The following is a 16,826-nucleotide window of genomic DNA, read 5'->3' as shown; positions in this document are numbered from 1 at the left end:
TCAGCCTTCCAAAGTGCTGGGATTGCAGGCATGAGCCACCGCGCCTGGCCAGTAATGCTTATGTTTTAACAGGATTAACAAAAGCCACAGCCTTCCAGCATCGGGTCCCACCAATGTATTTGGTGGATCCATCCATAAATTAAGCATGCTTCTGATCATTTGGGCTTAGTTATTTAAAAGATTGGCCCCTTTCGGTGGAGTGTGGGGTGAGGGGGTTTTCTTTCCTATCTGCAGGATAGTTCGGTGGTTTTTTGAGCGGACAAGTTTCGTACATCCAGGCCGGGTGCGGTGGCTCACGTCTGTAATCCCAGCACTTTGGGAGGCCGAGACGGGAGGATCATGAGGTCAGGAGATCAAGACCATCCTAGCTAACACGGTGAAACCCTGTCTCTACTAAAAATATGAAAAATTAGCCGTGCACCGTGGCGGGCGCCTGTAGTCCCAGCTACTCGGGAGGCTGAGGCAGGAGAATGGCGTGAACCCGGGAGGTGGAGCTTGCAGTGAGCCGAGATAGCGCCACTGCAGTCCGGCCTGGGTGAAAGAGAGAGACTTCGTCTCAAAAAAAAAAAAAAGTTTCGTACATCCTCATGTAAAAGTGATAACCCCTTTGGTTTTGGCTTAGCCTGGTCTTGTATGTACCATTTCCATTTTATGATACTACTTTCTTGGGCATGCCCTATCTGGTGGGTTTTGGGGAATTCATGACCCAAGTCATAATAGGAATTTCAGGCCTCATAAAGACATCAAGGTTGAAGAAGAGGTGTTCTCTTTTCAGCAAAGCCCAATCACAAGCTAACAACCGCTTCTACAAAGGGTTATAAGATTTGCCAGCCTCTGCCAGTTTCTGGGTCCCAAACCTGAAAGGTTTCTGCCTAGGGCTTAAATTAGCAGGTTGATCTGGGACAGTTACTTGCAGTTCTACTGGCCCATCCCATATGGGCCACAGATCCAGGACCAGTTGCACTGCTTGTTTAGCTTGTTAAGAGCCATGCTCTCTTTCTCTCCCCAGTGAAAGTTATAGTGTTTTTTAGTGACTACATGGAGAGGTTGTAAAATGTTGCCCAAGTGGGGAATATCATGTCTCCAGAATCCAAACAAGCCAATAAATTTCTGATCCTCCTTTTTAGTGCTAGGGGTTGCAAATTCTGGTATTTTAGCCTTAGCCTTTAGTACAATGGGCTATTTCTCTGCATACCATAGGATGTCAAGGAATGTTACACTTTGTTCAGGTCCTTGAATTTTACTAAGGTTAATTTCCCATCCTTGAGACAGGAGCTGGGTTTTGCTTATTTTGTTTGTTTGTTTGTTTGTTTTGAGATGGAGTCTCACTCTGTCACCCACGGTGGAGTGCAGTGGTGCAATCTAAGCTCACTGCAAGCTCTGCCTCCCTGGTTCATGCCATTCTCCTGTCTCAGCCTCCCAAGTTGCTGGGACTACAGGCAGCCACCACCATGCCTGGCTAATTTTTTGTATTTTTTAGTAGAGACTGGGTTTCACCGTGTTTGCCAGGATTGTCTCAATCTCCTGACCTTGTGATCCACCCACCTCGGCCTCCAAAAGTGCTAAGATTACAGGCATGGGCCACTGTCCTTGGCCAGAAGCTGGGTTTTTACCTGCTCCAAGCCTAGCTAACCAGTTCTTCAGTTTTACTGTGATGGGGCCATTTGGACAGCTGCTTTTTTCACCAATAGGCGGATAGCTTTGAGCCTGGTCAGTCAAGACATAGGCCTGGCATTGGGCCAGGGACAGTCTGGAAGTCAGACTAGCATTTTTCTTTTCCAGCTCACATTTCTCTTGTAGCAACCATCCCCTATCTTGATACATTGACTTATAAGCAGTAAGCAAACACCATCCACTCTGGGAGATCGACTCAGCATCTCCTTTGCTGACTGGAATCCCCTGCAGCACTTCATGCACAGGCAAAGGTTTAAATTGCACTAATTAAGATTCCCAGTTCTCACAAAGGTCAGTTCCCCTGGACCATTCAATCACCAAGGGGGAGAACTGCGGGAGTTCTCATCCCAGGTTATGGAAGTCCCGGAGCCATCAGCCCTGTCCTTCTGGCCAAGAAGCAGCACACTTTTGTTTTCGATTTCTGTTTGTAATGAGAAAAATGTTCTGTGCAGGAAACACACAAGGGGAAAAGAAAAGACACACACACAATACCTTTAAGGGTAAACAAACTTTATCCCACGTAAATGGCAATTCAGATAAAATAAGCAAATGATATAATAAGCAAATCAATGTAATAAGCAGATCGATATGAGCAAATTGCAATGGGAATAGGAGAAGGAAAAAGACATGTATATATATTTACACTCACCAGACTATGAAGGATTCACCACCAGAATGGAAAGCAACAGCCTGGGCTCCAGAGTCTGCCACCCATCTGTGCACAGATGAGGAGATGTCTCACAAAACTTTGGCCCCTCTGGTGAGGGAAGAGAGAGACCCTCTCATATTGTTTTATTGTTTTATACTCAGTACCTGTTTTAAGAAAAAAACAAGGAAGTGAAATCAAAGACAGGCAGCCTAGCACCAGGCCCAAAACTGGCCCTGGGCCTGCCTGGCCTAAACCTAGTAGTTAAAAATCAACTCATAACTTAAAAACCAATGTTATTCATAGATTCCAGACATTGTATAGAAGAACACTGTGAAACTCCCTGCCCTGTTCTGTTTCTCTCTGACCACCGATGCATTCAGCCCCTGTCATGTACTCCTTGCTTGCTCAAATCAATCACGACCCTTTCATGTGAAATCTTTAGTGTTGTGAGCCTTTAAAAAGGACAGAAATTGTGCATTTGGAAAGCTCAAATTTTAAAGCAGTAGCTTGCTGATTCTCTCAGCTGAATAAAGCCCTTCCTTCTATGACTCAGTGTCTGAGAGGTTTTGTCTGTGGATTGTGCAGCTACATTTCTTGGTTCCCTGACTGGGAAAAGAGGTAACTGATGGACAGCTGAGGCAGCCCCTTAGGTGGCTTAAGCCTGCCCCGTGGAGCATCTCTGCAGGGGACTCCAGCCAGCCTGAGTTACATGATCCAAAGAATACTCCCAGGTAGGAAATTGCCCCAGTGGAACACCTTGCCAGAGCAGCACGTAGCAGGTCCCCACAGAGGATTAACACAGTGGCTGAACACCCGGAAGGAACTGGCACTTGGAGTCTGGACATCTGTAACTTGGTAAGACTAGTCTTTGGAACTTGCCCCACTCCATCTGAGTGGAAGCGTGGCCTGATCACCCACGGTGTGCCTGTATTGGCACTTTTGTTCTGGTTTTGACTTGGCTTGACTTGGTAAGATTAGTCTTTGGAACTTGCCCCACTCCATCTGAGTGGAAGAGTGGCCTGATCACCCACAGCATACCTGCATTGGCACTTTTGTTCTGGTTTTGACTTGACTTAGATTGCATGATACTTTAGTTTTGGTTTTGACCTGGCTTAGATTTCTGGATACTCTGATTTTGGTTTTGATTTTAGTTTGGTGTAAACTGCAAAAGTGTGTGTGTGCCCTTTTTACCTGTTTTTTCTGTTTTGTGGTGTGCGTGTGGTGTAAGTGTAGTGTTTTGTCTCGAAGAAGCATAGGTCAGACACAAGTAAGCTCACCCCATTAGGAACTATGTTAAAAAAATTTCAAGAAAAGATTTAATAGAGATTACAGTGTTACTATGACACCAAGAAAACTTAGAACTTTGTGTGAAATAGACTGGCCAGCATTAGAGGTGGGTTGACCATCAGAAGGAAGCCTGGAGAGGTCCCTTGTTTCAAAAGTATGACACAACGTAATCTGTAAGCCAAGGCACCCAGACCAGTTTCCATACATAGACAGTTACAGCTGGTTTTAGACCCCCTTCTCCCCTACAGTAATTAAGAGAACAGCAGCATAAGTGGCTGGCAGAGGCAAGGAAAGACTGGCAGAGAGAAAAAAAGGCCATCTATACCAATTCTAAGTTAATTTAAACTAAACAAGGTATTATTAATAGCAAAGGATAAATGAAATCCCAAACTTACAAAGTTTTCAACAAAAGTGAAGTTTGCTAAAAGTTAACAGTGTAATATGTATTATGGTAACTTCCAATCTTGTGGCCTTAGACAGTCTAGTCCAAAGACATAAAGAAAGTTCGCTTTAAAAAAAGGAATGGTTATCTTCAAAAAAAAAATGTAGGAGGCAGAATTTATGTAAAAAGAGTGTTATATGGTAAATTCTTGTGCTGAAATAAATTAACTAGTTGTTTAAAGAAAGAAAAATATTTGTAATAAGTCAAAAAGTTGAGACACATTGAAGACTTGTTGGCGAAAGTCATGAAAGAAAAAGTGTTATAAAAAATTTATTCAAAAAAATGTTATATAATTTAAAGGTAATAAAGTCTCCTAGTAGTACTATTAAAAAAAAAAACAGTTTTTGTGCAAAGTGTATAAGAAGAGTAAAATATACCTTTAGTAAAAAGATTACAAAAAGGCATAAGAATGTAGATTTTTACCAACATTAAAAGGTTAAAAAAATTATTGTCTTAAAAGTTTAAGCAAGTTTTAAAATGTTAATTATAAAGAAAATTCCGTGTGTAAACATATTAGCTAAAGTTAGAAAAGTATCATCCAGTTTTTCTGTTAACTGGACATTAAAGTGAAAATGCAACAGGTTTTTCTTAAAGCGTCAACCTGCTCCTTAACAAAAATTATAAAGGGTTAAAAATAGTCTATAAAATCTTACCTTATGGTCAAACATGAAAAATTAGATAAATATGTCTACAAGGTTATGTTAAAATTATGTTTAATATTAATAACACACTAATATAAAGGTAAAATTTAGCTTATCTGATATAAAAATCATACAGGAAACATTATTAAATATAAAATGGTGTTTAGTGTTCTTTAGTCTAAAAACTAATAAAAATTGGTGCTAAAGGAGATGTTCATTTTACTAGAGGATCATAAAAGTTAAAGAGTTAAAACAAAGTTTGGCAATTAAGACAGCTTATCAAGATGCAAATTCCTGGATGAAATAGATCAAATATTCCATCTGCACATTAAACAAAAGCAATTGTTACGCTTGTGCACATGGCAGGCCAGAGGCCCTGATTGTCCCCCTTCCACTAATGCGGTCCTCCAGTTGACCAGGCATAGGCTGCATGATAGTTCCTTTCCAGGATTCTACAGTCTAGAGTAATAAGTCATGCCAAGCTCTCTCTGCTATATCCTGAAATCCCTGCAGGTCAGTCCCCGAAGGCTATCCAGGTTCCATCTCCCAACACTAAGTTCACTTCATGTCTTCACAGCAAGCAGGAGACTTAGCATTCCTTAGAGACCTGAAAGGATGCAGTGAGCTTAAGAATTTTCAAGAGCTTATCAATCAGTCAGCCCCTGTTAATCCTCGAGCGGATGTGTGGTGGTATTGTGGTAGATCTTCACTGGACACTCTGCCAAATAACTAGAGTGGCACTTGTGTTTTAGTCCATTTGGCTATCCCTTTCACACTGGCATTTCATCAACCAAATAAATAAATAAATAAATAATAAGACATCATAAAGCGAGAGAAGCCCCTTATAGGTCTTTCAACTCTCACATCTATTTAGATGCAATTAGAGCCCTGCAAGGAATACCAGATCAATTTAAAGCTTGAAATCAAATAGTTACAGGATTTAAGTCAATATTTTAGTAGATGACAGTCAATAAAAATGTAGATTAGATAAACTACATCTATTACAACCAATAGTCATGAGCTTTTCATGAGTTAAAAAAAAAATAAACTCTTGCCAGCCCCAGCCCTGAGGCTACCTGACCTGACAAAACTCTTTACACTCTATGTGTCAGAAAGAAAAAAAATGGCAGTTAGTTAGAGTTTTAACCCAGACTGTGAGGCCCTAGCCAAGGCCAGTGGCCAATCTCTCAAAACAACTAGTTTGGGTTTCCAAAGTCTAGCCCCCATGTCCAAAGGCCCTAGAAGCAATGGCCCTGTTACCACAAGAAGCAGATAAGCTATCTCTTAGACAAAACCTAAACATAAAGTCCCCCTATGCTGTGGTGATTTTAATAAATATCAAAGGACACCATTAGCTAATGAATGCTAGACTAACTAGATACCAAAGCTTGCTCTGTGAAAATCCCCGCATAACCATTGAAGATTGCAACACCCTAACCCCTCCACCTTACTCCTAGTATCAGAGAGACCAGTTAAACATAAACTGTGTAGAAGTATTAGACTCATTTTATTCTAGTGGGCCCAACCTCCGAGACTACCCTTAAAAATCAGTAGACTAGGAGCTGCACGTAGATAGGAGCAGCTTCGCCAACCCCTGCAAAGTGACTCTGAAGAAGACCACAAGCCCTGCTCCAGTCACACCCAGAAGCTGACTGGTCCATGCACAGCTGAAGCATGAAGAAACTCATTGCAGCACTCATTTTCCTTAAAATTTGGACTTGTATAGTAAAGACTTCAACTGACCTTCCTCAGACTGAGAACTGTTTCCAGTATATACATCAAGTCACTGAAGTAAGACAAAAGATTGCTACAGTCCTATTATTTTATAATTATTGTAAGTGTACCAGGACTCTAAAAGAAACTTGTTTGTATAATGCTATTCTATCCAAGGTATGTAGCCCAAGAAATAACCAACCTGATGCATGTTATGGCCCATTTTAAGCCTCCCATGATCACAGTTTTTAAAATAAAATTAAGGACTGGTCCTTTTCTAAGTGACACAAGTAAAGTAATAGCTAGAACAGAAGAAAGAGGGGTCCCCAAAAATGTAACCTTAAAATTTAATGCTTGTGCGCTATTGATAGTAAGCAGCATGGAATAAGATGTAGTTCTCTAAATTAGAAAAAAAAAAGTTACACAGTTAAAAAAAATGTATATCTGTCAAGAATCATATTTATCTAAGATGTGTCAATACTAGACTTGTGTCATTTAGACTATTTGAAAAAAAGATAAAAAAGATCCTGTTTATCTCCAAAAAGGAAAATTCAGCCCCTCCTGCACAAGTAGGAGCTGCAACCTTTTAAAATTGATCATCACAAACCCCTCAGACCCAAAGTAGAATAAAAAATGTAATGTAACATTAGGCATTGATGGAAAAGGACTAGATCCTAGTATAAGCATGCTAATAAAAGGAGAGGTTCAAAAACACTCTCCAGAACCAGTATTTCAGACTTTCTATGATGAACTAAATTTGCCCGTGCCTGAGACTCCAGGAAAAACTAAAAATTTGTTTTTGCAATTAGCCGAGCATGTAGCCCAATCTCTAAATGTCACTTCATGTTATGTTTGTAAAGAAACTGTAATAAAAGATCAATGGCCATAAGAAGCCCAAGAATTAGTGCCTACAGACCCAGATCCTGATGAATTCCTGGCCCAAAAGAATCACCCTGATCATTTCTAGGTTCTAAATGTCTCAATTATTGGACAATATTGCATATCTACAAAAAGAAAAAAATTCACTCATTCTGTAAGATGACTTAGTTGCCTAGGACAAAAGCTGTGTAATAATACCACAAAAACAGTTACATGGTGAAGTTCCAACTACACAGAAAGAAATCCATTCAGTAAATTTCCAAAGTTGCAGCCTGTTTAGGTCCACCCAGAATTCCACTGGGACTGGACAGCCCCACCAAGTTATACTGGATCTATAGACACAGAGCTTATGCTAAGCTGCCTGATCAGTAGACAGGTAGCTGTGTAACTGGCACCATTAAGCTGTCTTTCTTCTTGCTGTCCATAAAAACACGTGAACTTCTAGGCTTCCTAGTCTATGCTTCCCATGAAAAATGAAGCATAGCCATAGGTGATTAGAAAGATAATGAATGGCCCCCTGAAAGAATCATACAATACTATAGACCCACCACTTAGGCAGAAGATGGCTCATAAAGATATCCAGCCCCCATCTACATGCTCAACCAAATCATAGGGTTACAAGCTATTTTTTAAAAAGTATTACTAATAAAACTGGTCAAGCCTTGACTGTTCTTTCCCCGTGAGAGACTCTGATGAGAAATGCTATCTATCAAAATAGACTAGCTCTTGACTACTTGCTAGCAGCTGAAGGAGAAGTTTGTAGAAAATTTAACCTTACTAATTTTTCTCTACACACAGATGATCAGGGGCAAGTAGTTGAAGATATAGTTAAAGATATAACAAAACTAGCACATGTACCCGTGCAAGTGTGGCACAGACTCAATCTGAGAGCCATGTTAAAAATTAGTTCCAGAAATAGGAAGATTTAAAACTCTTATAATAAGAGTAATAATAGTAACAGGAACCTGCTTACTGCTCCCTTGTCTGACACCTGTATTTCTCCAAATGATAAAAAACTTCGTCGTTACCTTAGTTCACCAAAATACTTCAGCACAAGCATACTATATAAATCACTATCAATCTATTACACAAAAAGACATAAGTAGCAAAAATAAGAGTGAGAACCCCCACTAACAAAAAGTGAGAGTCTCAAAGAGAGGAAATGAGGGAAGAGAGAGACCCACTCATATTGTTTTATTGTTTTATACTCAGTACCTGTTTTAAGAAAAAAACAAGGAAGTGAAATCAAAGACAGGCAGCCTTGTTCCAGGCCCAAAACCAGCCCTGGGCCTGCCTGGCCTAAACCTAGTAATAAAAAATCAACTCATAACTTAAAAACTGATTTTATTCATAGATTCCAGACGTTGTATAGAAGAACATTGTGAAACTCCCTGCCCTGTTCTGTTTCTCTGACCACCGGTGCATGCAGCCCCTGTCATGTAACCCTTGATTGCTCAAATCAATCACGACCCTTTCATGTGAAATCTTTAGTGTTGTGAGCCTTTAAAAAGGACAGAAATTGTGCATTCAGAGAGCTTGGATTTTAAAACAGCAGCTTGCTGATGCTCCCAGCTGAATAAAGCCCTTTCTTCTACAACTCGATGTCTGAGAGGTTTTGTCTGTGGCTTGTCCGGCTACACTGGAACCCTAGCTCTTTTTGTAACAAGTTTTTTGGCATAAGGCCCAGTTATGAGGGCCTTTCAAGACTGGGCTCAAGGAACACAAAAACGCCAATTTGTTTTTGTAATTATCTATTGTTTTTCAATAATAAATGTACGGGAATAAATTGAATTACAGATTTCTCCAACACAGCACTGGATAAATGCCTCAAGGGGCTCACACAACCTGTTCTGGGACTTAGTGACCATTGTCTGTGTCCACATTCAATTGAGTTCAAATTTAATATTTAACTTTCCCTCCACAAATTCTCCTGTCTTAATTAATAGGCTCTGTCTAGGCAAAAGGCCTGTCTTGATAAATCAGCTCTGTCTAAACCAAAGGGCAAGGTATACCCCTTGGGCCATTACACAACCTCTACCTCCTGGGTTCAAGTGATTCTCCTGCCTCAGCCTCCAGAATAGCTACAACTACAGGTGTGCACCAGAATGCCCAGCTAATTTTTTGTATTTTTAGTAGAAATTGGGTTTCACCATGTTGGCCAGGCTGGTCTTGAACTCCTGACCTAAAGTGATCGGCCCACCTTGGCCTCCCAAAGTGCTGGGATTACAGGCGTGAGCCACTGTGCCTGGCCTTAAATGATTTCTATCTCCTACAATTTGAAATTACTTAAAGGTTGTTTCAAATTGAAAAAATAGAAAGAATGTAGATAAAAATAAAATATAAAAAGTTAAAAAAATTACAAGAGATTAGAAAATATATATGTAAATCTCGAGAGGTTAAAAGTGACAAATTTGATTTATTTATAAGATTTTATTAAAATTAGCTTTAGTATTGATAATACACTATTACCAAAGTAAAAGTTGATTTTCTCTTGAACAAAAATATTATGTATTATTCATATGACAGAAAAATACTCCTGTTCACCTTTTGAATACATTCAAAAACAGAGAGAGTAAAAAAGATACAGAATTGTTCCCTTCTCTGGGGTGGGCCTAGCTCAGCTCAGGGAGGAAGCCCTGTCTGGAAAGGCTGCATCTTAGGCTGTTACTCTTTCTTCACTCAGCCCAGAATCTGATTACATCTTCTGTCACTCAGGGACTGAGGGGGCAGAGCCTTAAGCATTATCCAATCAGGGACACTGGTCTGGAAACCCTCCAATCAGGCAGGCAGCTGGAGCAAAGAGGACGGCTTTCTGGTTTGGCGCGGCCTTTGTCTCTTGCTGCAGCTGGAGCTCCAGATCTCTTCTTCACTGGTCTGTGTTCTCTGCTCATAGAGGCCCAGCGACCTGCAGGTATTGGAAGATCCACAGCCAAGAACCAGGATCCCCTAGAAGCCTAGAAATGGTAAGAGTGCTGGTCCAACATCCCCAGAGAGGGGAGGGACTGGTTAATGAGAAGTGGCTGTGGCAGGACTCAGGCCTCCCCGCAGTCAGCTCCACAATCTGTGCCCAGAGTTCTCCTTGTCCAGCTTGGCCTTACTCCCCACCATCCATAAGATGGCGGCTGCTGGGCCGGGCGCGGTGGCTCAAGCCTGTAGTCCCAGCACTTTGGGAGGCCAAGGGGCGCGGATCACGAGGTCAGGAGATCGAGACCATCCTGGCTAACACGGTGAAACCCCGTCTCTACTAAAAATACAAAAAAATTAGCCAGGCGTTATGGTGGGCGCCTGTAGTCCCAGCTACTAGGGAGGCTGAGGCAGGAGAATTGCGTGATCCTGGGAGGCGGAGCTTGCAGTGAGCCGAGATCACGCCACTGCACTCCAGCCTGGGAGACGGAGCGAGACTCCGTCTCAAAAAAAAAAAAAAAAAAAAAAGATGGCGGGTGCTCTATAAGCCGGTCCCGGGCGTCCTGACTCTTCCCTTCGCAGTGAGTGTGCCCCAGCCTGGAGCCCTCTCTGGGCAGCTCTGCACCCACAGCTCCGGGTATCTCCCAGATTGTGCAGGAACCACGAGAGGGTCGTTAGGGGAGAATCTTGACTCGGGGTGCGGGTTCACGAATGGGAAGAGCTTTGGTCCGTGGGGTTCACAGTTTCTCTTTTCTCGTATTAAAAATTTATGGGGCCAGGCGCGGTGGCTTACGCCTGTAATCCCAGCTCCTTGGGAGGCTGAGGCACGAGAATTGCTCGAACCCGGGAGCCGGAGGTTGCAGTGAGCCGAGATCGCGCCGTCGCATTCCAATATGCGCGACAGAGCGAGACTCCATCTCAAAAAAAAAAAGTAAGGACCTTAAAATTTCCTTCCTTTATGTAAACCGGGAGGCGGAAGTTGCAGTAAGCTGAGATCGAGTCATTGCACTTTAGCCTGCATGACAGAGCGAGACTCTTGTTTAAAAAAATTTTTTAAAGTATCTTAAAATCTCCGCTTATGTAAACACTATGTTTGAGTAATTTCATTGGATTTTTCAAACACTTAGTTTCAAAAACCAGGTGAATAACACTAACGTGGAAACTGAAGCTTGAACCTAGTAATTCCAAGCTAAGGCTAATATTAAGACTGCAAAAAGGAGGTGTTTTTATTTTGTTTTTAATTTTTTTTTAATTTTGAGATGGAGTTTAGCTCTTGTTGCCCAGGCTGCAGTGCAATGGCTCGATCTTGGCTTGCCGCAACCTCTACCTCGGGTTCAAGGGATTCTCCTACCACAGGCTCTCGAGTAACTGGGATTACGGGCCTGCGCCATCACGCCCGGCTTATTTTGTGTGGTAGTAGAGACGAGGTTTCTCCATGTTTGTCAGGCTGGACTCCAACTCCCAACCTCAGGTTTTCCGCCCTCGTAGGCATCGCAAATTGCTGGGATTACAGGCTTTAGCCAGCGCACTTGGCCAACAGGAGGTTATTAAAGGCCCAGTTCGTTTTTTGCTGGGGAGACTTCCCTGCAGATGTCCCAGCCTGCTCACCCCAGCCATGGAAAGAGCCTTTATCCTGAGAGAAGCTACAGAGCCCTGGAAAGCTGGAGTCCCACAGGCAGATGCAGTTAAGATTAAGATGAAAGGAAACTGGGAGGGTCTTACTGATAAAGAAGTTTTTGTTTTGAGGCAAGTTTTAGGCTTTGTAAGGTAACAACGTTAGATTTATGTAAAACAATGAATTCCAAAAATGTATTGCAATAGGAGAAAGTATCAACCAACTATAAGGTCTTTGTGGCTTGCAAAACTGTAGGCACAAAAGGACTTTCTTTCCTAAGGAGGATTAAACAAGATTAGAAAGGAGGTGGGAGGGGAATGGCAAATGGAGGGTGAAAAGGTCAGATTTTAGATCACAGAATGTCTTACCCTGAAATCAGCATGTTCTTAGGAGGGACGTAAATGGGGTTGTATGTCGACTCAAACCGAGGGTAGCTCAAAGTTCAGGAGCCTGACGGAGGGAGATAAACTTAAGTAAATTTCACTAAGAATTACTTTATTTTAGGCCAGGGGTGGTGACTCGCACCTGTAATCCCAGCACTTTGGGAGGCCGGGGCAGGCGGATTACCTGAGGTCAGGAGTTCAAGACCAGCCTTCCCAACATGGTGAAACCCTGTGTCTACTAAAAATACAAAAATTAGCTGAGCGTTGTGGCGGGCGCCTGTAGTGCCAAATACTGGGGAGGCTGAGGCAGAAGAATTTCTTGAACCTGGGAGGCGAAGGTTTCACTGAGTGGAGATGGCACCACTGCACTCCAGCCTGGGCAGCAGAGCGAGCCTCGATCACACCAAAAAAAAAAAAAAAATTGACCACTGAAGAAAAAATCAGCTGATTTTTATAACGAGAAATAGGAGAAAATGTGCAGAGTGTGTTTGCCTGTGTGATAGGTAAGAAAAAAGAGCACCATTGAAGTCATAAGGTGAAGGGTGTTTCCATAAACTGTTCCTGGAGTACACAAAGGATGGACAATTTATTTTTTATTTGTTTATTTATTTAGACGGAGTCTCGATCTGTCTCCCGGGCTGGAATGCAGTGGCGCAATCTCCACTCACTGCAAGCTCTGCCTCCCGGGTTCATGCTATTCTCCTGCCTCAGCCTCCCAAGTAGCTGGGACTACAGGCACCTACCACCACTCCCGGCTAATTTTTTGTATTTTTAGTAGGGATGGGGTTTCACCGTGTTAGCCAGGATGGTCTTGATCTCTGACCTCGTGATCCACCCTCCTCGGCCTCCCAAAGTGGTGGGATTACAGGTGTGAGCCACCGTGCCCGGCCGGAGAATTTTATTAATCACAAACATTTTTCATGATTATCTATGTGTTTTGTCTTTCCCCATCTCTTTTCTTTGTTCTATGCATTTCTTCCATTTGGCTTTTCCTGGGCTGCATCTTATATATTAAACCGGTAAACATCAGTACAGGGTTTTGATGAGTTCTGTGAGTAGCTCTACCCAATTATTGAACTTCAGGGAGGTTTTGGGAGTCCCCGGTTTTCAAACAGTAGCTCAGAAGCATAGATGGGCCCATGGGGTTTGTGACTGGCATCTGCAGTGAGGACAATGTTGTGGAACTGAGCCCTGAATCAGGGTCTGTGCTGACTCTGGGTGGTGTCAGAATTTAAATGTTAGACAATAAGTTGTTGGAGAATTGTTTGATGCTCAGCAAACTCTACAGATGTGGTGCCAGAAAAAAGATATCACAGAGGCCTGGACTGGAACAAAGCTCTGGGTGTTTAGAAATGGGAGGCTCTGCTCTCCTGTACACAGGCTGTTACATTGCCCATTGTCCTGTGATTCCAGGTCTTCTCCCAAGGTGACAGAGGACTGAAAACTTAGAAGAAAGAAACTCTTATGACAGACCCCCATTTCTTGCAGCTGCTACTACAGGATTCCCACTCACTCACAAACACACACTAGAAATTGAGGTATCCACACTCCTCACAGGACTCGGCACCACCCTCAAGAACTTCACCATGGCATTTTTGATCCTGGTGTTTCTTGCCAAGAACCCAAAAGTCTCTACGAGTCTCCTGGCATATCCCCACCCTCACATACAAAATCTGCAGCAGCAACCTGTTTTCTCCACCAGCCTAGGGTCTGAGCCACCTGTTTATAATCTCATCTGCCTGCATTCACACAGAAATAAATCAGAGTACAGCCCCACCTGGGCCACTATAGTGAAAAGCAGTCCATGCACCTACATTGCACTCTCCCCCACCTTGGGATTTTTTTTCTTTTAGCTTTTATTTGTGATTTGGTGTACACATGTGGGGTTTTTATACAGCTAAAATTATGTCATGGGGGTTTGGTGTCATTGAGGTCCTACCCATAGTACCAAACAGGTATGTTTTCTGATCCTCTTAGTCGTGCCACCCTCCACCCTCAACTGGGCCTTGGTGTCTGTTGTTCTTCTCTTTGTGTTCATGTATTCTTATTATTTAGCACTTACTTAAATAATAACATGCATTTGGTTTTCTGTTTCTACATTAGTTTTATTTATTTATTTATTTGTTTCATTTTGTTTTGTCTTTTGAGATAGAGTTTTGATCTTATTGCCCAGGCTGGAGTGCAATGGTGCGATCTTGGCTCACGGCAGCTTTTGACTCTCAGGTTCAAGCAATACTCCTGCCTCAGCCCCCCAAGTAGCTGGGATTACAGGTGCGCACAACCATGCCTAGCTAATTTTGTATTTTTAATAGAGGTGGGATTTCTCCATGTTTATTAGGCTGATCTTAAACTCCTGACCTCAGGTGATTAGCCCGCCTCAGCCTTTAAAAGTGCTGGGATTACAGGTGTGAGCCACCGCACCCAGCCTTTGCCTGCTTTTTTTTTTTTTTTTTTTTTTTTTTTTTGTTTGAAACAGAGTTTTGCTCTTCTTACCCAGGCTGGATTGCAATGACGTGATCTCAGCTGGCTGCAACCTCTGCCTCCACCTCCTGTGTTCGAGCGATTTTCCTGCCTCAGCCTCCTGAGTAGTTGGGAGTACAGGCACCCACCACAATGCCCAGCTAATTTTTGGTATTTTTAGTAGAGACAGGTTTTCACCCTGTTGGCCAGGTTGGTCTTGAACTCCTCTCCTCAAGGGATCCACCCTCCTTGCCCCCTCAAAGTGCTGGGATTACAAGCGTGAGCCACCGTACCCGTCCTGTCTGCTTTTTAATGAGTTTGCTTTGTTTTGTCTTGTAAACTTGTTTAAGCTGTTAATAAATTCTGGAAAATAGACCTTTGTCAGAGGCTAATATTTTCCTTTATTCTGTAGGTTGTCTACCCTATTGATAATCTCTTTTGCTGTGAAGAAGTTCTTAAGTTCTTCAAAATTGAAAAATAGGTCCCATTTTTCAATTTTTGCTTTTGTTGCAGTTGCTTTTGGTAGCTTCCTCATGAAGTCTTTGCCAGTTTCTATGTCTAGAATGGTATTTCTAGGTTATCTTGGAGGGTTTCTCATAATTTTAAGTGGTTTTTTTTGTTCGTTTTTTGTTTGGTTTTTCAGACGGAGTCTCACTCGGTCGCCCATGCTGGAGTGCAGTGGCGTAATCTCGGCTCACTGCAAGCTCTGCCTCCCGGGTTCACGCCATTCTGCCTCAGCCTCCTGAGTAGCTGAGACTACAGGTGCCCGCCACCACGCCCGGCTAATTTTTTGTATTTTTAGTAGAGATGGGGTTTCACCGTGTTAACCAGGATGGTCTCGATCTCCTGACCTTGTGATCCACCTGCCTCAGCCTCCCAAAGTGCTGGGATTACAGGCATGAGCCACCGCGCCCCGCCATAATTTTAAGTTTTACACTTAAGTCTTTCATTTATCTTGAGTTGATTTTTGTATATGGTATGATGAAGGGGTCTAGCTTCGGTCTTCTACATAATGCTAGGTAGTTATTCCAGCACTGCTTATTATAACATCTTTCTCTTTTCTGGTTTTTCCTTCATAAACATTCTGTCAAGTGCATACAGTGTACAAATTTCAGATGTCCAATTGTTCAAAACTCTTCAATAAGTTCCAAAAAAATATTTTGCTATTCTCTCATTGCTTAAGGGATTTAGATTATATGTAGACAATTTTCTCTGCTTTTTTAAATATACGTAAATCATATTAACAGCTAAATAATACGTTTTGCCATTTTTTCTTTCTCTTTCTTTTTTTTTTTAAGACAGTCTCGCTCTTTCACCCAGGCTGGAATGCAGTGGGGCAATCTCTGCTCACTGCAACCTCTGCCTCCCGGGTTCATGCCCTTCTCTTGCCTCAGCATCCCAAGTAGCTGGTACTACAGGTGCACGCTGCCACACCTGGCAAATTTTTTGTATTTTTAGTAAAGACGGGGTTTCACCATGTTAGCCAGGATGGTCTTGATCTCCTGACCTTGTGATCTGCCCACCTCTGCCTCCCAAAGTGCTGGGATTACAGGCGTGAGCCACCGCGCCTAGCCCCTTTTGTCATTTTTCTGACTCCAGATTATCGTCTAGTACTTCAGATTTACTTGTTTGTTTTTGGTTCTGAAAACTTTATTTTTTTCATTTTTAGCCCTTTAAAATAGACACAGATTTGTTTAGGTAAAAGCTAATTTTAAGAGCACACAAAAGCTTAGCACAAAGATGGGATTAAATTTAGTAACACAGAATGTTAAACAATAAAAGATACTATGTTTCTTTGACAGAAACCTGATAATCTAAGGAAATTATCCAATATTTGCAAGCTGAAGTACTTGCACTGCAAAAACAAGAACAGTCTAGTGTATAAACTTAACAGTGGAGTCAGTAGTTGTATCTTGCTTTCTATTTATTACTTCAGAATAATTAGCATAGTTACATGTAATGTTTGTAGACAACCTGCATTTATATACATTTAACAGTATTCTCTTTTTTTTTTTTCTTTTGAGACAGAGCAAGACAGACTCTTGCTCAGGCTGGAGTGCAATGGCATGATCTTGGCTCACTGCAACCACTGCCTCCTGGGTTCAAGTGATTCTTCTGCCTCAGCCTCTCTAGTAGCTGGGATTACAGGTTTGCATCAGCATTCCTGGCTAAGTTTTTG

The 16,826-nt window shown here is 42.2% G+C and overlaps 1 protein-coding gene across 8 annotated transcripts in view; it reads left to right on the top strand.

Annotated features, from left to right (window-relative positions):
* Positions 1 to 16,826, top strand: part of LOC129020572 (zinc finger protein 486-like) — a 168,107-nt gene that overhangs the window by 129,677 nt on the left and 21,604 nt on the right. Inside the window, exons 1-2 of one of the 8 annotated variants that reach the window (XM_063658820.1) lie at positions 10,108 to 10,248; positions 10,969 to 11,120. The exons of 1 other annotated variant lie outside the window; for it this stretch is intronic. Coding sequence is in view for 1 of the 7 variants with exons in the window: in XM_063658818.1 (XP_063514888.1) it covers positions 10,246 to 10,248 (3 nt within the window). In the remaining 6 variants the exon portion in view is untranslated. Of the gene's footprint in view, positions 1 to 10,099; positions 10,249 to 10,649; positions 10,827 to 10,968; positions 11,121 to 16,826 lie in introns of those variants that run through there. 6 more of the 8 variants (XM_054465120.2, XM_063658818.1, XM_063658821.1 and 3 more) reach the window with 6 other exon arrangements.

The sequence above is a fragment of the Pongo pygmaeus genome, chromosome 20 (genome assembly GCF_028885625.2).
Source record: "Pongo pygmaeus isolate AG05252 chromosome 20, NHGRI_mPonPyg2-v2.0_pri, whole genome shotgun sequence".
In the NCBI taxonomy this organism is placed as follows: Eukaryota; Metazoa; Chordata; class Mammalia; order Primates; family Hominidae; genus Pongo; species Pongo pygmaeus.
The sequence above is the reverse complement of the archived record's forward strand: the minus strand, read 5'-3'. Positions and strand labels throughout refer to the sequence as shown.